At 35.9% G+C, this 24,253-nt stretch overlaps 7 protein-coding genes across 7 annotated transcripts in view; 3 read left to right on the top strand and 4 right to left on the bottom strand.

The window, feature by feature from the left end:
- HELRODRAFT_173108 (hypothetical protein) overlaps positions 1-1,266 on the top strand; it is a gene marked incomplete at both ends in the record, with an annotated part of 3,640 nt that extends 2,374 nt beyond the window's left edge. Inside the window, 2 exons of the mRNA XM_009019725.1 lie at positions 485-618; positions 959-1,266. Of these exons, the coding sequence (XP_009017973.1) occupies positions 485-618; positions 959-1,266 (442 nt within the window). The remainder of the gene's footprint in view (positions 1-484; positions 619-958) is intronic.
- A 3,596-nt stretch (positions 1,267-4,862) lies between these two features.
- On the bottom strand, positions 4,863-5,931 carry HELRODRAFT_173107 (hypothetical protein; the record flags this gene model as incomplete). Its single annotated transcript, XM_009019724.1, has 2 exons — positions 4,863-5,054; positions 5,575-5,931. 2 exons carry the CDS (start codon positions 5,929-5,931, stop codon positions 4,863-4,865), a joined length of 549 nt encoding a protein of 182 aa, XP_009017972.1.
- Positions 5,932-6,387: 456 nt separating this feature from the next.
- On the bottom strand, positions 6,388-7,340 carry HELRODRAFT_173106 (hypothetical protein; the record flags this gene model as incomplete). Its single annotated transcript, XM_009019723.1, has 4 exons — positions 6,388-6,537; positions 6,791-6,960; positions 7,030-7,142; positions 7,297-7,340. 4 exons carry the CDS (start codon positions 7,338-7,340, stop codon positions 6,388-6,390), a joined length of 477 nt encoding a protein of 158 aa, XP_009017971.1.
- Positions 7,341-12,242: 4,902 nt separating this feature from the next.
- On the top strand, positions 12,243-15,090 carry HELRODRAFT_173105 (hypothetical protein; the record flags this gene model as incomplete). The annotated part of the gene is made up of 4 exons (XM_009019722.1): positions 12,243-12,711; positions 12,850-13,076; positions 13,909-14,103; positions 14,668-15,090. 4 exons carry the CDS (start codon positions 12,243-12,245, stop codon positions 15,088-15,090), a joined length of 1,314 nt encoding a protein of 437 aa, XP_009017970.1.
- A 637-nt stretch (positions 15,091-15,727) lies between these two features.
- On the top strand, positions 15,728-18,265 carry HELRODRAFT_173104 (hypothetical protein; the record flags this gene model as incomplete). The annotated part of the gene is made up of 3 exons (XM_009019721.1): positions 15,728-16,620; positions 17,460-17,634; positions 17,843-18,265. The coding sequence occupies 3 exons, from the start codon at positions 15,728-15,730 to the stop codon at positions 18,263-18,265; spliced, it is 1,491 nt and encodes a 496-aa protein (XP_009017969.1).
- An 815-nt stretch (positions 18,266-19,080) lies between these two features.
- HELRODRAFT_173103 (hypothetical protein) lies at positions 19,081-20,951 on the bottom strand (the record flags this gene model as incomplete). Its single annotated transcript, XM_009019720.1, has 3 exons — positions 19,081-19,613; positions 19,864-19,986; positions 20,144-20,951. 3 exons carry the CDS (start codon positions 20,949-20,951, stop codon positions 19,081-19,083), a joined length of 1,464 nt encoding a protein of 487 aa, XP_009017968.1.
- Positions 20,952-22,505: 1,554 nt separating this feature from the next.
- HELRODRAFT_173102 (hypothetical protein) lies at positions 22,506-23,761 on the bottom strand (the record flags this gene model as incomplete). Its single annotated transcript, XM_009019719.1, has 2 exons — positions 22,506-22,601; positions 23,030-23,761. The coding sequence occupies 2 exons, from the start codon at positions 23,759-23,761 to the stop codon at positions 22,506-22,508; spliced, it is 828 nt and encodes a 275-aa protein (XP_009017967.1).
- Positions 23,762-24,253: the final 492 nt, after the last annotated feature.

Below are 24,253 nucleotides of genomic sequence, written 5' to 3'. Positions count from 1 at the left end.
ATAGAGATTTTGCAGTTGCTGGGCCTATTTTTTGGACAGCCTACCTATCGAACTACGTATATTCGGGTTATCATTAGCTGAGTTTAGAAAACGTTTAAAGACATACCTATTTGGTAACTCCTAGAGATCTCAACCGGATGATGGCTTCGCTTTCGACATGCTTCATACGAGGAGAGCGCTGATGAGAAGCAATTATAATTGGCGCTATATAAATACAATATTTGATTTGATATATATATATATATATATATATATACATTATATATATATATATATATATATATATTTATTTATATTTAATATAACCTATTTCTCTCTCACAACAACATAACAGAAATTTCCTGTATGTGGAAATGTACTTGATCGTTTGTGTCAGTATCCATGCTTCTTCACGAAGGAAGTGTGCGCAAACGACTCAATGTGAATATTTTTTTATTCTACCACCCATTAATTCAGAATTTAGTTGAATATAACTACTTAAAAGGAATTTCAGCGCAATTCCACCATGCGTATATACGGACGTCTTGAAAACTCCTTACAAGACACACAGCACCTCATTTGATAACGAAAAACCTCTCGGTAGCAAAGTTTGTCCTTGTTCCAATCTCCAGTGCTCACGTATTTATTGCATTCATATTATTTTTGTGATTTTTCTAATTATTTTAAAAATTTTATACAATAATTTTTATTTTTAAGTTTTTGAACGAACTTGTTAAACATTCATAACTAAACTTTAAAATTGTGAATCTGACCGCAGAAACTACGTTGCCAACATTATTACAACCATTGACCATAGCAACAACAACATCAACTATAACAATTACAACGTTAACCATACCAACAACTCCTTCAAAACCAACAACGACATCAACTGAACCACCAACAACATCATCAACAACATTATCAACAATATTAACAACATTATCATCAACAACGACATTATCATCAACATCAACAGCAGCAACTCCAACATTTCCTACTAGTACTTCTTTTTCTAATAAACATGATTCCCTTCCAAGTTTGAATGTTGTGAGCAGCTCAGCGCCAAGTAGTGATGTGAGCCAAACACAAACACTTGTTCCTCCATCATCTCCTTCTTTCTCTAGAGAACTTGGTGTGGGACTTAGCGTTGGTCTGAGTCTTCTCGTCATTGTTCTTGTTGCAGTTGCTCTTTTGTTCTACTTGAAGCGCATCAGGCCTTTGAAAAAGAGCAAAGAAAATCACATCTCGCATGTTTACGTCGGTGAAACTGAGTCTAAAGTCTGATTATCATGTTCGTTAACATAATTTACTTATGTTTCTAAATCGTGCAATTGTAATCTTTCTGATCTGTAATTTCAATTAGATTATTCAATAATTTTTTCATTAGAATAGATAATTTTAAAGTGTTTAAATATACATTAACGACACAGATTACGCATATAACATTGAATAAAAACATGCTTGATTGCAACACATATATTTTTTTTTATATTTTATTATATTTTATTTCAATCAACGTTAGCTAAAACCGGTCGTTCAACAAACATCAAGGAGCATTCAAGAAGTTAATTGTATGGTAATAAATATTTCATGTGGGATGGACATGGTTGTTAATAATACTCAAAAATAGTATCTAGAAAACCAATACAGGTTTTAAAATGTATTGACGGTACTCATTTTTGAAAGTGTACGAAACTTGTATTTTTTAAACGGTGCTACATGAAAATGCAATTAAGATTTTTTCTGAAACATGCACTCTGTTGTTAATATATTACAAGAAAATTACTGTGCAACAATAAATTGTTTGAACATTCAAATTTGAAAAAAGAATATTCATGTTCATGGTCGAATATTGAGGTCTGAAAACCCCGGAGCCACAAGCAAGCAAAGGTCCAAATTTTTTCAAATTAAAAACGGCAAACTTTTTCAAGTCTTGAATAAATTCATTGCCTAAAAAATTAATTCAGCAAAAGTTGTAGTAAGTTTTTAAAATCATATTAACATTATTGAAAACTAAAGTACCGTTTTAATAAATTTTTCAGTAAAGTTGAAAAAAACATTTATAAAAAACATGTATGTAGCCAACTTATCGTAAATATGTATCACTTTGTATCTCTATTTTTATGGGGGCCTTAAATGTGGAGGTCCCATGGCAGCAACTTACTCTTCCTTGAATCAAACCTTGTTTATGTCAAATGAATTTTTATTTCTTTTCTATTCAGACAAAAATTATTTAATATTCAATGATTTATTTACAAAAAAACCAACTATCCTATTTAAAAGCATTGCAATTTTGTTAAATTTGTTAAATATTTAACATATTTTTAAGTATTAAAATAATTTCTTGTTAATTGAAAGATTAAACAGTTTTTTGAGGTTTTTTTAAACAAACCAGGTTATAAAACTCTGCACGGTAGCAGATCTTGAAAATTTTGGCGCGGAGGGCCTGAATTTTGATGGGAAAATTTTCTAAGTTGACAGAGGGAGATTTTTGAAAAATGTTGACCTTTATGGTAATGCGGTCGTCGAAAATTACGATGACGAGTTTTTTTTAAAACCAATTAGGTACTGACTTGATATAAATACTCCTCACAAAGGGGGGACACTGGCCCGCCCCGGCCCCTCCCTATAGTCCCCACTGGGCTACAGAAACAAAACAAGTTTTCAAAACAAGCAAAAGACGGCGAAACATAAATTTAATTAAATTGATACTTAAATACCATATCGGCGATTGCGAAACTTTAATATTAAGAACCCTAGAAATGGAGCTTCAGTGGCCTTGAAAAAAATTTAACGACATTCTTTAATCCATTCTGCAGGTCCACTTAAATTTGATGTTAAACGAATAATTGACGTGCTCTGTGAGAAGATATTATAAAAAAAACGTGAAATTTGAAAATGCGGTAAATGCGTTCAATAAATTTGACGAGTAATATTTTTCCATGCCAGAATTAATCAATCAACTTAATTAAACTCATTTAATTTAATAAAAAATATAAATAACAAATGTAAACAATAAATTTTAACGACAAATAAAAATTAAATTTTAACACAAAAGGGTTTTTTAAAGTTTTTTTTAATTAAACATGATAATCATACACATGTACATGCTACTACTATCAATTATAACTGCTGGTTCTGCCTGCTTATCTCATATTTTTGTTAAATTGACACCCAAAGACGTATATCAGTATAGTTGATTTATCTTTTTATTTTGTTTCAATGTCTTTTTCAGCAATGAAATTTTTTCAAAAGCAGTAATAAGCGAAACAAACCATCGAAAATATTATGAAATAAATAATTCTGATTAATCTCACGTGGTTTTAAAACACTAGAAAATTTCTTATGAATTAATATTACGAAATTTTTCTGAATAAAACATTATAAGACATTTTGCACAGTCAAATTTGGTTAATATGGAAAAATTCGATCACAATTTGAATTCAGAAATTTTTCGACGGTAAAACTTAAAAGGGACTTAATAAACCCAGTCCAAAGATTTGAAACAAAACTTCTATTTTTAATTAGAAAACAACTGCTAGATGCAATAAGAAATGTGGACCTGTGCCATATATATTATTGTTATTATGCATTACAGTAATTAATATATGAGATGAGCAAATGAATAATTGATAAACAAATTATCATAGTTATATTTTTTTTGACGTGTTTATCTTAAAACTGTTTTTTAAATGTCCATCGAGTAAATATTATACATGATCATTACTTACAAATTTACCGATGGAATGTCATACGGTGAGTTGGTAACTAGCATCGACAAATTGAATTTTAATGAGCATGAGTTAAATAAGAACCTGGAACCGCAATGATTAACGTATTTTTTTAAATTAATTAACTTAAGATATTTGGATATCTTTTACAGATACAGTAATTCTATTCAGTATCACATAAGACGACACACCACCACTTTCTACACTAATAAAACTGGCATTAAATTAATTAAGTTTGGTCTCAAAATTACAGGACCAAAAATAAAGATCAATTAGTCCCTCAGTCATTAAAAATTATAAACAACTTGCAACTGTTTAAAAAAATTGCGTCAAATAATAACATTTCTTAATTTTGACACCACCATTAAGATCAAGTGACGTGCATCTCTTAATTCGTATGTCCGTGTGCAGTGTGCACATAAGTCTAGGCGTAAATATTAATTCTTATACGAGAAAAAGCGCAATTTTTCTGTCACCACATAGGGGGCATTTAAAATTTTCGTTTTTTAGAAATCGATCAAAACATTGGATCGTCACGTGATAACTCGAAATAAGTAATTAACGATCATTTTTTGGTTTATACGAACCAATTTTGAAAAAATAAATAAATTTCAGCTGAAACTTTTTATAAACTTTTTCAAGTCTTAAACAAATTCATTGCCAAAAAAAATTAATTCAGCAAAAATTGTAGTAAGTTTTTAAAATCATATTAACATTATTGAAAACTAAAGTACCGTTTTAATAAATTTTTCAGTAAAATTGAAAAAAACATTTATGCAAAACATGTATGTTGCCAACTCGTCGTAAATATGTATCACTTTGTATCTCTGTTTCTATGGGGGCCTTAAATGTGGAGGTCCCCTGGCAGCAGCAACATTCTCTCCCTTGAATCCGAGAGTTTTTTTTTCTTTTCTATTCAGACAAAAATTATATAATATTCAATAAATAATCTAAAAAAAACTAAATTTCCCTTTTAATTGCATTTATATTTCGTTAAATTTGTTAAATAATTCAACTGATTCTTAAATATTAAAATAATTTATTGTTAAATGAATGATTAAAAAAATTGTTAAGTTTTTTTAAACGAACCAGGTTATAAAACGCTGCCCGGTGGCAGATCTAGAAAATTTTGACGAGGGAGGGCTAAATTTAATTAGAAAACTTTTTTTCGTTGACGGGAGGAGATTTTGAAAAATGTTGACCATTTATGGTAAAATGGTCGTCAAGAATTACGCCGACGAGCTTTTTTATACCAATTACTTTTACTGACTTAAAACAAATACGCCTCACAATGGGGGGGACACTGACTCGCTCCAGCCCCTCCCTAGATCTGCCACTGGGCTACAGAAACAAAACAAGTCAAAACATGCACACAAAAGACGGCGAAACAAGAAATTAATTAAATTGATACCTAAAAATATCGAAAATACCATATCGGCGATCGCGAAACTTTAATATTAACAACTATAGAAATGGAGCTTCAGAGGCCTTGAAAAAAATTACCGACATTTTTTTGCCCATTCTGCAGGTTCACTGAAATTTGATGTTAAACGAATAGTTGACGTGTGGTAAGATGTTACAAAGAAACGCAAAATTTGAAAATGTGGTGATTTTTTACTAAAATGCTCTGGCGAACAAATTGTAATTGTTTACAATAAATTTGACGAGTAAAATTCTTCTATGCCAGAATTAATCAGCAGACTTAATAAAACTGATAAATAAATTAATTAATTCAATAAAAAGTATATATAATAAATGTAAACAATAAGTTTTAACGACAATAAAAATAAATTTTAATATAAAAGTTAAAAAAGAAAGTAATTTTGGCATTGAGTTGAGTTGAGTGGAGGATATATCCGACACGACGGTAATATTCTTTTCTGATCTTTTCCTTCATTTTGCTATGTTGAATGCAGTCGCTTTGTTCAACACTAAGGTATCTGTACACCCCTTCCTGATCTAAATTTCGCATCTCTGTGTTGTCATCAAATTTTGTGTCAATGCCGCAAACAAGTCTTCCTTTCTTGAGGGTGACTTTTGAACACTTATCTAAACCGAAAGACATTTGTTTAGCATCGCTGAATCTTTTCACCACACCCAGCTCTTGATTCAGTTGAACATCAATCTTCGCAAATAGTTTCAAGTCATCTATGTATAATAAATGGCTGATCATTTGTTCTTTGTGAAATACATAACCTAGACCATCGTTGTTTAGCATATTGGTTAGAGGTATTAAGGCTATGCAAAACAGTAGAAGTGAGAGTTAATCTTCTTGATCTTTTTGAAATATACCTCTTTTAATGGCCATTTTACTAGTTTTAATACATCCCCGGTGCATTTCAGTGTTCCACTCTTTCATTGCAACCTGGAGGAAATTGATGGCAGTTAGTCTAGTTCTATAAATCTTCAGTGATGTCATGATCCAACTAAGAAAAACACTATTAACACTATACTAAGATTATGTTTTTCTTTTTTGCGTCTTCTATAACTGCTTTGTCTACGAGAAGTTGATCTTTGCATCCATGCACTGATTTCCTACATCCGTTTTGCTCTGGTGGTAAGATGTTGTTGTCGTTGAGATGAAAGTACATTCTTTCAGAAATCAAAGCAGTTAGTAACTTGTACATAGTTGGGAGACAAGTAATCGGCCGGTAGTTTTTAGGGTCTTGAATCATTACGTTTTGAGAGCAGTTACGCCGTCAGTGAAACAGTTTGTCAGATTGTCTGGATTTCTGATAGCTTTACCCATTTGTCTAGCCAGTTCTCCGTGCAAAAAATCAAAGCTTTTAATCCAAAAGTTGTGAACCTTTTTCAGTTCAGGTGCCTTCCAGTTAGCGAGATTTTAAATTATCTTTTTCATTATATTTTTAAGACTGAATATTTGAGTAGTGGTCGGTTTTCTGTTTGATCCAATTTGCATTGCTGTTATGACAAATATCATTTTCCAAATTATTTTTCCAGAAGGCTTCTATATCTACTTTTGATGGAAGTTTAATGACAGAAGTTTGTTTTTGATTTAGTCCACTGTATAACTTTTTAGCTTTTTGAACAGTTTGTTTTGATGATATTGATCACACCGTTCTGTGAATCTCCTTAGTCTCTGTGCTTTTGCTTGAAGTTACATTTTTAATGTTCTTTGAGAGCTCAGTTAAATTGTTGATGTTGTATCGTTTTTTGATGTCATCAACGTTATTGTATAGGGCTTTATTGGCGACTCCTTTGTTTAACATTGCAAAAATTGATATTTCTTTGCGGAAAAGATCAATTTTGTTTTTTGTTTTTGATTATGATTTTCCATTTTGGATCTTTATGAAACGTTGGTTTGCATAGTTTTTTATGTCCAATTTCGCCGACAACGACTGTAGGTATATATCAGTTGATTCAGTTCTGTAAGGTTTGGCTCTTTGTTTTTGCAGAAGCTGGTTAGGGCTGTATTGATATTTTGTAATAGTTCATTTGATTTTCTCGAGGGTTTGAACTAGTTTAGCCTTTTACGATGTCTGACGTCGATGTTCTGTAACTCAAATATTTTTCGTTTTATTTTATCTGTTGTTTCGTCGTCAAAGGTTTTAATATTCTCTACTTTGTGTACATCAAACGATATTTCTTCAAAAGATATCGATTCATTCCTGATTTGTGCTGATATATTTTTGCATAACAACGATTATTGTTATAACATTTATCATTATTATAAACCTAATTTTTGACACTTACGATCTACTAAAACAAAACAAACCAACCATCAACAAACCCTTATTATTATTATTTATGTTTATTCAAATGAAAGAGCTCTCCACACAGTCTCAGTGATGATCGCTTTGAAGTTAGTGGAGTTAATTCAGAGCAAGGATGATATGATAATAAAATAAAAATTTAGCAAAACATTTCAAAATTTGTTGAAAACTGAAAGATAATATTTTTATTTTTTTTTATATAATTGTATAACCCCAAAACCAATCAATATTATAGCTAACAATTTCAACAGCCCGTTTTTTAAAAATTATTATTGTCGATGATGAAATTCACTTTTTATTTGTTCAAATGATTTTGCCTAGTTTATAAACTATATGCTATCATTTCTGTTTTATTTTATTATGAAAACGAATATTTTGCTTAACATACTCTTCCATTAGCCAAAGAGTAATTTGATTATCCCATTTCAAACAGTAAAAAGTTATGTTTAATGTAAACCTTCATCGTTTAATGTTTAACTTTTATAATTATTTCTAATGAATATATCTAGTTTAGTGTAAAAATGGTTCAAAATAAAAAAATTTCGATCAAAATTAATATAAATATTGTACAACAATAGCAATAAACGGTTCTTCTCATACTTTGTTAATACATTGACACCCAAAGACATATGTTAGTATAGTTATGAAAAAGTTGATTTATCTTTTTATTTTGTTTCAATGTCTTTTTCAGCAATGAAATTTTTTCAAAAGCAGTAATAAGCGAAACAAACCATCGAAAATATTATGAAATAAATAATTCTGATTAATCTCACGTGGTTTTAAAACACTAGAAAATTTCTTATGAATTAATATTACGAAATTTTTCTGAATAAAACATTACAAGACGATTTGCACAGTCAATTTGATCACAATTTGACTTCAAAACTTTTGCGACTGTCAAACTTAAAAAAGGGACTAAATAAACCCAGTCCAAAGATTTGAAACAAAACTTCTATTTTTAATTAGAAAACAACTGCTAGATGCAATATGAAATGTGGACCTGTGCCATATATATTATTATTATTATGCATTACAGTAATTAATATATGAGATGAGCAAATGAATAATTGATAAACAAATTATCATAGTTATATTTTTTTTGACGTGTTTATCTTAAAACTGTTTTTTAAATGTCCATCGAGTAAATATTATACATGATCATTACTTACAAATTTACCGATGGAATGTCATACGGTGAGTTGGTAACTAGCATCGACAAATTGAATTTTAATGAGCATGAGTTAAATAAGAACCTGGAACCGCAATGATTAACGTATTTTTTTAAATTAATTAACTTAAAATATTTGGATATCTTTTACAGATACAGTAATTCTATTCAGTATCACATAAGACGACACACCACCACTTTCTACACTAATAAAACTGGCATAATTAATTAAGTTTGGTCTCAAAATTACAGGACCAAAAATAAAGATCAATTAGTCCCTCAGTCATTAAAAGGTATAAACAACTTGCAACTGTTTAAAAAAATTGCGTCAAATAATAACATTTCTTTATTTTGACACCACCAGTAAGATCAAGTGACGTGCATCTCTTAATTCATATGTCCGTGTGCACATAAGTCTAGGCGTAAATATTAATTCTTATACGAGAAAAAGCGCAATTTTTCTGTCACCACATAGGGGGCACTTAGAATCTTCGTTTTTTAGAAATCGATCAAAACATTGGATTGTCACGTGATAGCACGTGATGAAATGCGAAATAAATATTGGCAGTTACAGCAATACTTGCAATACTTGCAATTGCATTTCACCTCATCGTTGGTTAATTCAAATATTTTTACTATAATAATAATTATTATTAGGAAAAATAATATTGCAACCAAATGTTCCTGTTTCAATTTTTCAGTTAAAAAATATTTAACAGAAAACGATTTTTGCGACCAAGTGACATTCATTCAACAATAGCGACAGCCCAAGTTATAACATTAATCAATTCTAACGCAAATATATTATTTAGCTGGTTTCTATTCAATACAACCAACTAAATGGTTAGCAGTTGCTATGGCTAAAACACAATTGGTATTGTGTGCTGTACGAGAAATATGGGATCTTAAATTGCGTAAATGAGTTTAAATAACTAAAGAAAAAATTTTGTTTTCATTAAATGTTGTTTAAAACACTGACACTTTATAAACACATTGTTGGTTACTTACTACAAACTTTAAATTAAATATGAATGAGACGTGGTGTGCACTCAATAATTTCATCTTGAAATGCTTCGTGCTGTCTTTGTTGCACGTACATCATACGAGATCTGACAGCTTGGCTAGCACTTACTTCCAACAACTGAACTCAATCGCCCAGGAACATTTGGGACTCGACAGCTTTGAGGTTTGAATACATAAATGATATCTGTACGTATGTAGTTGTTGTATATGAAACATGTGTGTGAAAGTAAGTGTGAATATTACAAAAAGTTACCGAGCAGCGTTATGTATTTACAAGAAAGTACTGCATGAAAACAATGTTTTTACGTCTCAGTCTTTCACGGTTGTAATTGAAAATAAATTTCAAACTAGTGATGAATTTTAAATGTATTTTAATTGTAAAAAAATATCGCTTGGCCAAAACTTTATTTAAAATTTTTGCTAAACTGCTAAAATATTTAGGAAATTTCTTAAATATTATCCGAGAATAAAACCATTTTTAACGTTACGGTAGAGAGTAGATAGACAATGAACTGAAATTTAAATAAAAAAAAAATATTAAAAAGGATCGTTTGTCTGAATTACAAGACGTTTTTGTTCATGATCATCGCACTGGAATACTAATTTGATTTTTAAAACATTGATACGTGCGTTGTTTTTTTTACCAAATAATTATAAATAAATGGAATTATTGGTCAACATTTACATACATTACATACATTCATACATATATGCATATGTACGTACACATTTGTACCTAAATACATACATCGTTATGGAGTACATCGACGAATTGGGTCTGCGATGAGTCCAAAGATAAGCAAAAAGTCCTAACCTTGACGAACATTTCCATGCACATGTTCAACAAATCTATACATCTGTATTATTTCCGTTTAGGACCGCCTGCTTTTGCCAAACCCTTTTTTCAGCGAGGGTAGCAGTACGTACCCGTTCAAAATTAGAAACTGCCGACTGCGTAAACTTTTTTCATCCCGAGTGCTGTAGAGCATCAACACAAAGGGCCTTGGTGTCCAAACAACATTTTTTAATATTTTCTTTCAAGCGGTCACCTCATATGAAACTGGTTGAACCTACGAATGTACGCATGTATGTTGTTGTTATATATGAAACATGTGTGTCAGCGAACAAAACAATTTTGTTGGGCTAGCCTTTATAGGACATATTTTCTAATCCCCTCTCCAATTGGAGAAAGCAGTGCTTCCCTAAATAGAGCTGCTTTGTCGCCAAAGCATGACCGAACGTCACTGTAGCTCTCAGTAACAAGCGACTATCACACCAAAGCCACCTACGTGCTGTATAGTGGCTAGACACTCCCAGTAGTATCCTCTACCTGTGACCGTCGTCATTTTTCAGTCACCGCAGAATTTTTAGGCTCACAGCATCCACCGGAAACAATCTGCACAATTGAATTAGTTTTTGGTGAGAGAAGTTTTGTGAGAACAAGCCACACCTCTTTTTTTTACAAGGGCAGCAGGCACAATAAATTGCGACGTAATGACTGATTAGTATGGACTCAGCATTTTAGTTGGGGCTGAGACCGAGTTGATGAGCAAACCCGTTTCCATAGCCAACTCCAGGTGATACAGGTTTTCTGTTTAGGTTACTCGCTTTTGCTCTTTTCTGTTAGTTTAAACTGCTTTGCCACGTAAAGGCTAGAAATAGGACTTAAAAGACCAAGGTAAAATACCTACCGCCAAAGAGAGGATTTTTTAAAAGATGGGATTTCATTTCCTATTCCCACTACGGCATAGTCAACCCGATTAAAGCCACATACAAACATACATACATATATACATACATACATGCATGCATAAGTACATACTTACATACTTACATACATACATACATACATACATACATACATACATACATACATACATACATACATACATACATACATACATACATACATACATACATACATACATACATACATACATACATACATACATACATACATACATACATACATACATACATACATACATACATGCATGCATGCATGCATGCATACATACATACATACATACATACATACATACATACATACATACATACATACATACAATTAACGACAAATCAAAGTGTTAATCCATTTGTTACTTGATGTTTGACGGTTCAGTGTCACTCATCATGTTTTGGTTTTAACATACATACATACATACATAGTTGTCTCCTCCCACACTGTTACCTAGGTTTTTGTATTCACTCATTTGCTCACTCACTCATTCATTCATCAATAAAAAAAAAGAAAAGGAAAAAAAAATATAAATAAAAGTTGAAACACTGGTTAAATATTTAAAGATAATTCAGTCACTCATCCGTTCGCTCGTTCATTCATTCCGTCACTCATTCATGTATTCATTCATTCATCCATTTGTTCGGTTGTTTATTCATTCATTTATTTATTCACTCATTCCTTCTTTTTTTTCCCTCACTCGTCCGTTCAGTAATTAGCTCATTCATTCCCCCATCATTCACTCATTCATTCGTTTGTTCGCTGGCCCGTTCCTTTGGTCATTCGCTTGTTCATCCATTCATTCATCTATCCACCCCACTTGGTTTGTTTCCTTTCCCTCGTTTCTTGGTTGTTTTTAATCACATATGGCTCCAACGTTACAACAGTGCCCCGTCTGCTTTAACCACTATAGAAGCACTCCAGACGGGAAGTTATGTCGGCACGGAGGTAAAGTGAAAGGACAGGAAGGCTCGGGGTTCCGGAAAAAAGTTGATCCATCGGGCGCGAGGGCTGCTTCGCCTCTCGGTGTCGCACCCGACCCCAAGCCTGGGTTGCCCACACGGTCGTCGGCCGCATCGGTCTCCGGTGATCCTCTCGGCCTGGATTACTCTGGTGTTTTTGACAAGCTGACGGCCGTGCTGAAATGTGTACCGGTGTACGACCATATCCCTAAGCCATGCAGGAAGAAGTTCGCACATGATCTGAACGCCTTGCTGACGGCTGTTTGTAATGACCCTGGTGACCCGGCTCACTGGGTTAGACTTCACTGTTTTGTCCCACACGTCTTACAGAAGACTTCCAGAGGGGGGTCGCCGGGTCAACCAGGGCAATCTGGTCAACAAGCGTCTAAGCGAATATTCAACTATTGGTCTTGAAACCCTGGTACTGTGCTTTGAAGGGTTCAATAATGCCAAATCACAAAAGCACAACCCCGATCGGTGGATCAACGCTGTGTCATCTTGTATTGAACAGGGAAACCTGTCCTCGGCTGTCAGACTTGTCTGGCGGAGAGCTCGCCGGCCACCTTCGATAAATTATGTTCCATCCACCCAAAAATTCCGGTGGACAGGCGGGTCTTTTCCGCATTGACACCAACGGCTAGTTGCGTTTCTCCCGCCGAGGTGCTGAGGGCCGTTAAATCGTTCAAAAACGGTTCTTCTGGAGGCCTGGATGGCCTACGACCCCAGCACCTTAAGGATGTTTTTTCAGGCCCCTTGCCAATCGACGACACACTGAACTCCTTAACCCAATTCATTAATTTGATCTTATCTGGAGCTTGCCCACTCTCCGCCCGCCGGTTCTTTTTTGGAGGCCGGCTAATAGCTTTAAATAAGAAAGACGGAGGGGTCAGACCGATTGCGGTCGGGAACGTTTGGAGGAGGTTGGCCTGCAAATGTGCCTTGGCCCTGGTCGTGGTCGAACTCAAGACCAAGTTCTACCCGACTCAGTTGGGTGTCGGGATTAAGGGTGGCGCTGAGGCCGCTGTTCATGCGGTTCGAAGATTGGTCACCGACCTCCCCAATCAATGGGGGTTTCTGAAACTGGACTTTAAAAATGCCTTCAATGCCTTGAGAAGAGACTCGCTGTTGGAGGCTGTCAAACTTTTTTGCCCCAATATCTATAATTTTTGCCATTCTGCCTATGGCGGAGTTTCTTCCCTTGGCTACCACTCTTGGGTTGTAGAATCGTCCGAGGGGGTACAGCAAGGTGATTCCCTTGGTCCTTTGTTGTTCGCACTAACTCTTCATCCACTCTTAGAGAAAGCTTCGTCCACTTTCGTTTGCGCTTATCTGGATGATATCAGCATAGCTTCGGACGGTCCAACTCTGGCCGATAGCTACGAATATTTGAAGCATAACTCCGCTGCAATTGGCTTAGAGTTAAACATTAAAAAATGCGAACTTCACTGCCAAAGTTTATTTCAGGTGCCACATGCGCTGGCTGAAATACCCAGAGTTGGTGCATCAGAACTGAGTTTTTAGGCACACCCTTGGTCGAGGGCGATTATCAAATAAAATTTTTGACCAAAAGCTCTCTGAGCTTAAATTCGCCTTGGGTCGTGTTTCCTGTCTTTCGGCCCATGATGCCTTGACTATTATCCGCAATGCCCTCAGTTTGCCCAAATTGATGTACTTCCTGCGTACATCTAAACACATTGACCCTTCTAAATTTGGCGAATTTGACGGAGCCCTGCGCACCGCCCTGTCGTCGATTTGCAATGTTCAAGTGACTGACAGTGGTTGGTCCCAGGCTCAGCTGCCGGTGCGATTTGGTGGGCTGGGGTTGCTTAGCGTGGTTCAGCTGGCTCCCGTTGTTTATAATTTTTCTGCCGCTGCCACTCTCGACTTGCAGTCTTCCCTGCTCCACCGGTTTTTTCGTTGCCGCGATATTCTTCCCCCTGTGTCCGCCCCGGGGGACCGTACGCACGTCCAAATTTTGAACGAAGAATATAAAAAAATCTTTCAAAATTTGTTGTCTTCATGCGGCGACGACTTTTCCACCGCTCGTTTGTTGGCCATGTCCAGCGTTGCCAGCTGTGGGTGGTTGAGATCGTGGCCTAACACCTCTGTGGGCACCAGGCTTGACGACGAGTCTGTGAGATTTGCCATTGGTTTCAGACTTGGCCTGGTCATTCAAAATAAATACACGTGCCGATGTGGCGCTGGGGCGGACGAGTTTGGGCACCACGGTTTGGTTTGTCGCCTGGGTGGGGGCCGTCAACTACGTCACTCAGCGCTAAACGATTACATTTGTCGGCTCTTCTCCAAGGCTTCAATCCCGGTTCTCAAGGAACCATCCGGCATTTCTGCGCATGATGGTAGGCGCCCGGACGGATGCACGCTAATACCTTGGAGAGCCGGCAGATGTTTGGCGTGGGATGTTACGGTCCCTGGCACCCTCGCCGAACGATACGTAAACCTGACAAGTAAAGAATGCGGTTTGGCCGCGGCCAGGGCAACGGACGAGAAAATGAAAAAATATGGGAACGCCCTCCCCTCGATGGAATTCTTGCCAATATGCATCGAGGTTCTTGGCCCGATGGACCCCAACACCCTTAAATTTCTTAAGGAAATATGCAAAATGATCAGCGTCAGATCAGGCGACAGCAGGGAACTGTTTTTCGCAACTAACCACATTTCGTGCTTGTTGCAGCGGTTCCTGCGTGTCTGTGTGCTTGAAAATATCCAACTGAATGCCGACATGTGCAATTAACGACAAATCAAAGTGTTAATCCATTTGTTACTTGATGTTTGACGGTTCAGTGTCACTCATCATGTTTTGGTTTTAACATACATACATACATACATACATACATACATACATACATACATACATACATACATACATACATACATACATACATACATACATGCATGCATGCATGCATGCATGCATGCATGCATACATATATACACGTTCGCTCGGCTGGTGTCGGCTTTCACATTTTTAGTATTTCGCTAATTTTTAGTAATATTTCTGGTTTTTAAGGTTTTTGTTGCAATAATTTCGGTTTTTTTGGTGTGGTTTTTATTGGTTGTCGCTTTTTTTGCCCTTTTTCGGATTAGGTTCCCGCCGTTCGGTTGGTTTTTTAACTTTTGTGGTCTCAAATTTTTAATTTTAGCTTTAACATACTTTAACAACAGCTGTGGGCTTTTACAGCTGCACCGTACAATGCTCATTAATATTTATTTTTGTTTTCTCTATTTCATTCCCAGTTTTTCTTTTAATTTTTAAATTTATTTAAATTTAAAATTAAACCTTTTTATTTTCACCACAATTTTATTTATTTTATTTTATCACTGTTCACAGGGTTTTATCTACTCGCTTTTGATTTTATTTCGTTGACGTAATGGCACCGGTCCTATATCAATGCACGGTTTGTTTAAATCATTATAAAATAAAACCGGACGGTAAACTATATCGACATGGAGGCAAAGTGAAGGGCCAGGAATGCCCTGGTTCGTTCAAGGCAGCCGACCAGCCTCCGGCTGGTTCATCTGCTTCCGCGCGACCGCCGCTTACCGCTGCACCTGTCATCAACCCTCATGTTGCTACACGCGGTTCTTCGGCGTCGGTCTCGGAGAGTCCCTCCCAAGTGGATTTTTTTCATGTTTTTGACAGGCTAACGGTCGTTTTGAGGACTGCCCATCTGTATGATCACGTTCCCAAACCATGCAGAGACAAGGTATCTAAAGCATTGTCGGCTTTATTGACGGCCGTTTGCGATGATCCCTGCGACGCGGCCCATTGGTGCAAGCTCCAATGTTTTTTCGCATTTGTTTTGTTCAAGCCAACCAGGGGCGGTCGCAGGACTAATCAAGCCAATTACGTTATTAAACGGTTGGCCGAATTCAGTTCGACCGAGGTCGAGTTTATTGTGGCAAGCTTCAACACTGACCACAACACCAAACCGCGTAAGCACAATCCAAACAGTTGGATTAGTGCAGTAACCACTTGGATTGAACAGGGCAGTCTCTCGGCGGCCGTCAGACTTGCTTGTTCGCCCGCAGGCCTGGCGGAGAGCTCGCCTGAGACACTCGCTAAACTCAAAGCTATTCATCCCAGTGCTCCATTGAACAGGCGAGCTTTCCCCGCGCAGGAGCCGACCAATGGTCGCGTTTCACCAGCCCAGGTGTTGACGGCTTTAAAGTCGTTTAATAATGGTTCATCGGGAGGCCTTGATGGCTTGAGGCCTCAGCACATAAAGGATTTATGTGCTGAGGCCTCTAGTGCCGGATTTATGTGCCGACGCCCACCTATGAATTGTTAAATAACCTCACCCGGTTTGTAAATTTTTTGTTATCTGGGGTCTGCCCTCCCGCGGTTAGCCGTTTCTTTTTTGGGGGCCGTCTGGTGGCTTTAAACAAAAAAGATGGAGGGATCAGACCCATCGCGGTGGGGAATTTCTGGAGGAGGCTGGCCAGTAAGTGCGCTCTGGCGCTAGTGTTGGAACAGGTTAAAGCCAAACTCTATCTTATCCAATTGGGCGTCGGCGTGAAAGGTGGTGCTGAGGCGGCCGTCCACGCCGTACGTGAACTGATTTCAGCACTTCCAAAACAGTGGGGATTCTTGAAGATTGATTTCAAGAACGCTTTCAACACCCTGAGAAGAGACTCAATGTTAGAGGCAATTAAGCAGCACTGTCCTCAAATTTATAATTTTTGTCATTCCGCATATGGCCGAGTCTCTTCTCTCGGTTACGACGCCTGGGTGGTTGAATCGTGCGAGGGCGTACAGCAAGGCGACCCTTTGGAACCGATGTTTTTAGCTCTAACCCTTCACCCGCTGTTGACGAAGTCATCTTCGGCGTTTGTTTGTGGCTACCTGGACGATGTCAGCTTGGCCGCAGAGGGCAACATCTTAGCGGACGACTTCCTGTCGCTGAGGGTCGGCGCTTCCATCATTGGTCTTGAATTAAACACAAACAAGTGTGAACTACTTGTAAATGACACGTTTCAAATGCCACACGTGCTGGCTAATGTTCCCACAGTGCCTCATTCATCATTAAATTTTTTAGGCACTCCAATGATGGCCGGCGATCATCAGGACAGGTTTTTTAATAAAAAACTTTTTGAGCTAAGATTTGCCCTCGAACGTGTCTCTCTTCTCCCGGTCCACGACGCGCTGACAATCATCCGCGGCGCCCTCAGTTTGCCGAAATTGATGTATTTTTTGCGCACATCCAACTTTGTTAATGCGGCCATTTTGGGCGAATTTGAGGGTGCTCTGCGGGTGGCCCTCTCAGCAATATGTAACGTCGATATTACCGACAAGGGTTGGTCTCAGGCTCAGCTGCCGGTACGATTTGGGGGACTGGGGTTACTAAGCGTGGTTCAGCTTGCACCAATTGTTTATAAATCTTCCGCATCTGCCACGCTTGGGCGGAGGTCGCCAGCAGCGACATTCAGCCATAAAAGATTTTGTGTGCCGACTTTTCTCCAAGGCATCAATTCCGGTGTTAAAGGAACCGTCGGGCATTGCGGCGCACGACGGTAAGCGCCCTGACGGGTGTACCTTGATCCCTTGGAGAGCCGCCAGGTGCTTGGCGTGGGACGTTACCGCTCCGGGCACCTTTGCTGAGCGCTACGTGCAGCTTACTAGCAAAGAAAGCGGTTTGGCTGCAACCAGGGCATCTGACGAGAAGATCAAAAAGTACGACGGAGCTCTCCCCTCGATGGAGTTTTTACCGATTTGTATCGAGGTCCTCGGCCCCATGGACCGTAACACCTCCGGGTTTTTCAATCGGATTTGTAAAAATATCAGTATTAGGTCAGGCGATAGTAGGGAATATTTTTTTGCTATGAATAATATCTCGTGCATTCTGCAGCGGTTTTTGCGCGTCTGTGTGTTGGAAAATGTGGAGTTGAATGCCGACGGGGTTGAGTGACGTTATAGCAAATAAAATCAAATTTAGTCAGACGCTTGGCTTTTGGTGTCATTCGTCAATGATTTGGTTTTAACATACATACATACATACATACATACATACATACATACATACATACACACACACACACACATACACATACATACATACATACATACATACATACATACATACATACATACATAAATACATACATACATACATACATACATACATACATACATACATACATACATACATACATACATACATACATACATACATACATACATACATACACAAAATGGCGACAAGACAGGTCGTTGCTAACGAAGTCCTGTACTTTTTGTCAAATAACTTTGATTTATTTGATAATGATAATTTTATTTTATACTAATGAAGACTTCATATCTGCTTTGAAAACCTTGAAAACTGAATTGAAAACATACATACATACATACATACATACATACATACATACATACATACATACATACATACATACATACAAAATTGTATGTAATGTTGTATGTAAAATACTAAATTCTTTTGTAATCCATGGCTTGTTACAGAGAAAATTTCTAGATTTTTTGACATTTTCCATTAAGCAACAGTCATCGAAAAGTTTTTTAAATAGGTCAATGAAAAGTTTGAAAGCATCATTTACATCATTGCATAACAAAACATCTGACCAATCGTTGATACATAAAGTTTCATTAAGTTTGTTCATTCTACTTTTTGAAAAGGAGTAGATTTGTTGATTCTTTACGTATTTGGACCTATTTTTGTTAATGGAAGAACTGATAGTGACGGTGATGGGCAGATGGTCCGATATATCATGAACGTGCACACCACATAACGCTACCTGTTGCGGAAAGTTTGTGAAAAAGCAGTCGGATGATTGATTGCTTTTCAACACTGATTCTTGTTGGAAGCGTTATTAACTGATCAAAACTGTAGCAGGTAAAAAGTTGACACAAATACATTTTGTTAACATCATCGTTCGTGTCACTCATATCAATGTTGAGGTCACCTGTGTTAACAACATGCTTGTTTTCAACGTCTATTTGTTGCAATATAATTTCCAAATGCTGCAGGTAATAGATCGCGTTGCAACTGGGTGGTCTGTATGATACAACAATGACGAAATTTTTGGTTAAAGGATCAGTCTTTAATTCAATTGCAAAAGTTTCAAAATCTAGACCTCCCAACTTGTTTAAATCATCTCTTGTCTTGAAGGTCAAGTTATTGCTTACGTAGAATCCTACTCCTCCACCGTGTTTGCTCAATCGATTTTTTCCGATGAATTTGAAACCGTTCATACAAATCAAATCCTCTGTACTATCATTAAGCCATGTTTCAGTGATGGCTACGACGTCAAATGTGCACACAAAATTGTTTAAATAATCAAACAACTCATCTGCCTTGTGTATTAAACTTCTGATGTTGATATGCATGAGATTAAAATATGATTTTACATTGGAATTATTGTAATGTATTTGTTTAAATTGGTTATTAAATTGGTTTATATTTTCAAATTTTTGGCACCTGTTGTTAAGTGTTTTGCGGTGGTTTTCTTTGTTTGCTGCATTTGTGCTAATCATGTTTCACATTATTACTTTTTTCGGGTTTTTTCTGGTTGAAGCGCCACTCACGAACGATGATGTGCTTCAAAATGATGTCAGGATCTTTCATCTTGCTGGCGTCACAACTTTCGACACACACTCTGAAAACATTGTGGACTGCTCATCATCATTGTTGTTTTTGTTACCCTCAATCAAATTATTTGTCTTTTTAACAACAGGAAAACACGAAATTACCTTGATTCCATTTGTTGACAAGTATTCAACAACATCATCACGGTGGCATCGCTGAATGTTGCTCATCATGAAAAATGACTTTTTATCAGCTGTTTCTCCGCTTTCAATTTGCAATCATTGCTGACTTTGTTTCCAACAATTTTATTTGAAACTTTTTTTGCAACCTCTGAATATTTCATGATGTTGTTGTTTTGACGGTTGGCGTTGTTGCTATTGGTTTCACTGCGATTGGTGCTGCTGTTGTCTGACCGTGGACGCTTGTTTTTGCGCAGTACGAAACTGAACGGTAAGTTCTCCACTGGTGTTGTTACTCTGTTTGACCAGAGATTTTTGTCCTGTAGAATGTTATCTTGCTGCGCGTTATTTGTCGTTGGAATTTCGTTGTTGACATTTTTTTTCGTTGTTGACATTTGACGACTTTCACCAACAAGAGAGTTAAGTTTATTTTTTACATTATCCAACTCGGTAGTGTAAGACAAAAACATTTTGTTAATTTCAGCTTGTTGACTGAACAACATTTCTTTTATTTGTTTGTTAACAAAGTCGAAATTTATTTTCAGCCAGTTTTCCGTGTTTGGTATTTTGTTTATATCAGAACTGCAAAATAATGTTATTCTATCCAACAAATTGTTATTTTTAATATACCTGAATAAAGTCAAGCATTCCAGAAGTTTTTCACGTTTTGAATTCCCGCGCGAGGGAAATTTTTCTATTTTTTCTAACTTTAGTGATTCTATTTCACATTTTAATGTTTTAATTGCTGAAACGATATCGTCATTAGTATAAAATTCACTAGTATTATTAATAAATGATTCTTTCGCTAATAAATTTAAATTATTATTAACAAAATAAAGTAGTTCATTTATTTTGACCGGTCTCGAAGCCATTTTTTCGATACATACATACATACATACATGAGTGTGAAAGAATGTGAAAGAGTATGAATGAGTGTGAATGATGAATACATTAGATGATTATACTGAAGCGTTCAGTAAAATATTTTTCAGTTTTTTTCTAAATGTTGCCTGCACTTTTGTATATAAACAGAATTTAAATCAAAATTAATTATCAAATTATTCCATATCCGTGGTCCGTTGCATAAAATATGAAAAAATAAAATGTTTGTTTTCGATTTATTGCAACGAATTATGTTTCTGTGCCTATTTGTCAAAACAAAGTTATAATAATCACAAAAAACTTTGGGTAGCAGTCCTGCGTAATGTTTGAAAACAAAAGTAGCACAGTGATACATGTGAAGATTTCTGAAGTTTAAGTTGCGTGTTGAGAGAAATAAAATGTTTGTTGACGCATTGTATTTTGAGCAGGTGATGATTCTCATTCCTTTTTTCATGAGCATTTGCAACGGTTGTGTTAACGAGGGATAAGTTGATGCCCAGATGATGTTACAGTAGACGAGGTGAGGAAGGCATATTGAATTGTACAATAAATTTAGAGAGCGTCTTGGTAGAAAGAATTTGATTCTGTTGATGGCGCCCAGGGATCTTGATAATTTATCTGATACGGAATTTATGTGCTTTTTAAAGGTCAATTTGTTATCCAGAATAATTCCCAAAAAATTTGATGATTTTGTTTCTGTTATCGTTTCACCTTCAATAACGATTTTATATGGCTCTTTATAATTTAGTAACTGCACTGGGCCAAAAACCATGAATTTTGTTTTTTCTCTGTTGAGAGTCAGTCTGTTGTTTTTGAACCATTGAATAACTGATTGAACATCATTATTGATCTCATTTATCAACACATTTATTTTTTTATTACTCTTGAATAGGTTCGTGTCATCAGCATACATGACATAATTAAAGCTGTTTGAGGAGTTTGGTAGGTCATTGATATAAATGGTGAACAACAAGGGGCCAAGGATGCTGCCTTGAGGAACTCCTGAATTGATCTTTTGCAGTCTTGAATCATTTTCATTCCATCTTACGTACTGCCATCTATCACGCAAATAACTTTCTAGCAACTTTGAGGCAATCCCTCGTATTCCATAATGTGCCAACTTACTGAGAAGAATTTCATGATCAACACAGTCAAAAGCCTTGCTCAAATCCAAAAAAATACCAGCAGTGAACTTTTTTTCTTCTGATGCCTTACCAATGCTGTGAACTAGTTCAAGTATTGCCATTTCAGTTGAAAATTTTTTTCTAAATCCATATTGATTTTCGGAGATAATGTTATACTTATCCAAAAAAGATGATAATTTATTGTGAATAATTTTTTCATATATCTTTGAGAAACCGGGTAGTAGTGAGATAGGCCTAAAATTTGAGATTTCATCATTGTTTTTTGATTTTTGAATCGGTATCACTTTGGCTATTTTAAATATTTTTGGAAATATGCTTTTTTCTAATGAAGCATTTATGAGGTGTGTTAGAATTTGTATCGTTGAATGTATTGTGGCTAAAATTATTTGGGACGGAATATTATCGTATCCACAAGACAGTTTTGGTTTCAGAGATCTTGTTGCTTGATAAACCTCTGACGTTGTCACTGAACTTATGAACATTGAATTTTGAATACTGTTTTTCATTGATTTTTTATATTCAAAAGTTTTAACAAAATTTACGTTAAGTTTCTCGGCGATAGAAACAAAGTGATCATTTAGAGCATTTTCTGGATCATTTACAATCTGGCCATTTCTTTTCAGATGTATATTATTACTTTTTGAGTCGTTATTTGATCTCCTCAGAACATCATTCATAATTTTCCATGATTTTTTCATATCATGTTTGTTATTTTCTAGAATATTATGGAAATACTGTTTCTTTGCGTTGTTTTTTATTTTTTTATAAATTTTATTTGCAGATTTATAATTATTATTGTTTTCATCATTTGGGTTTTTAAGGAATTTTTTAAACAATCGATTTTTAGCTTTCAGTATCTTTTTATTTTCACTATTGAACCATGGCTTTTGTTTGCTGATCTTATTAATTTTATTATTACTTACTTGGCAGCATTTTATCATACAACATTTGAAAAGCTCGACAAATTTTACCCAAGCCATTTCGACATCCCAACAATCATATACGTCGGTCCAATCAATTTCACAAAGTCGTTTATTTAAGTTGCTGATTCGATTTGATGAGAACAAGAATTTTGTTGAAGGAACTACGATGAGTTTTTCTTTTTTTACTTGTTTGCTGAAAGAAATTTGTGTGAGGACCGGCAAATGATCAGACAAATCACAAGCCAACACTCCTTGCAAGCACACATTCAACGAGTCATCTACAAATATGTTGTCAATAACTGATTGTTTGTTTGCTGTTATTCTGGTGGGGAGATTTATTAATTTACAAAGACCGTGCAGATCCATGATTTGTTGCAGTTGGTTATTATTGCTGTTTATATCGTCAGTTAAGTTTATGTTGAAGTCTCCTGTGACCACGATGTGTTTATTTTTTTCATTTAAACGTGTCAGGACATCATCGATTGATTCGCAAAAAGTTCCAACAGAACACGAAGGTGGTCGGTAAGCAACAACAACAACAATGTTTTTAAACTGCGCTTTATTGGCAATCTCTATGGCAAATATCTCAAGTGTTGTTGTCAAGGAGTCATTTAAATCGTGCTGTGCTTTAACGTTGTGTGTGTTTCTAACAAAGACTCCTACACCACCACCGTTTTTATTCATACGATTTTTACCGAGGTAGCAGTAACCATTCATTAAAACCATGTCCATATCACGATCTGATAGCCAGCTTTCACTGATTGCTATTACGTCAAATTTCAATTTAAACTTGTCAAGAAATTCGTTCAATTCATCAATTTTATTTTTTAAACTTCTAATATTAAAATGGATCAAACTGAAGAGAACGTCATTTTATGAAATGTGTTTAGTGTTGAAATTATTTATTTCCTTTACATCTTCAAACATTTGACAATTACTTGTGAGAGTTTTGTTCCTTGTAACGTTATCTTCGTCATCCATGATTGGGATCGATGTTGAGGTTAAAATTGTCGTCGGTGTTTTTGTTCATTGTCGCACCATCTGGTTGTTTGTTGCTTGATTGGTTGTTTATATTGTTAATAGTTTTGTCGTTTTTATTGAAAATCCATTCACGGATTAGTACGGAGCTGGGCCAGTTTGAAGGCGACATCACCTTGTTGAATTCCGCCGCTGGTACGCACAGTCTGAATGATGTAAAGCTTGGAGGATCGTCTGTGTCATTTT

This window comes from Helobdella robusta (genome assembly GCF_000326865.2).
Source record: "Helobdella robusta unplaced genomic scaffold HELROscaffold_25, whole genome shotgun sequence".
Lineage (NCBI taxonomy): Eukaryota > Metazoa > Annelida > Clitellata > Rhynchobdellida > Glossiphoniidae > Helobdella > Helobdella robusta.
This window is presented reverse-complemented; position numbering and strand designations above follow the sequence as displayed.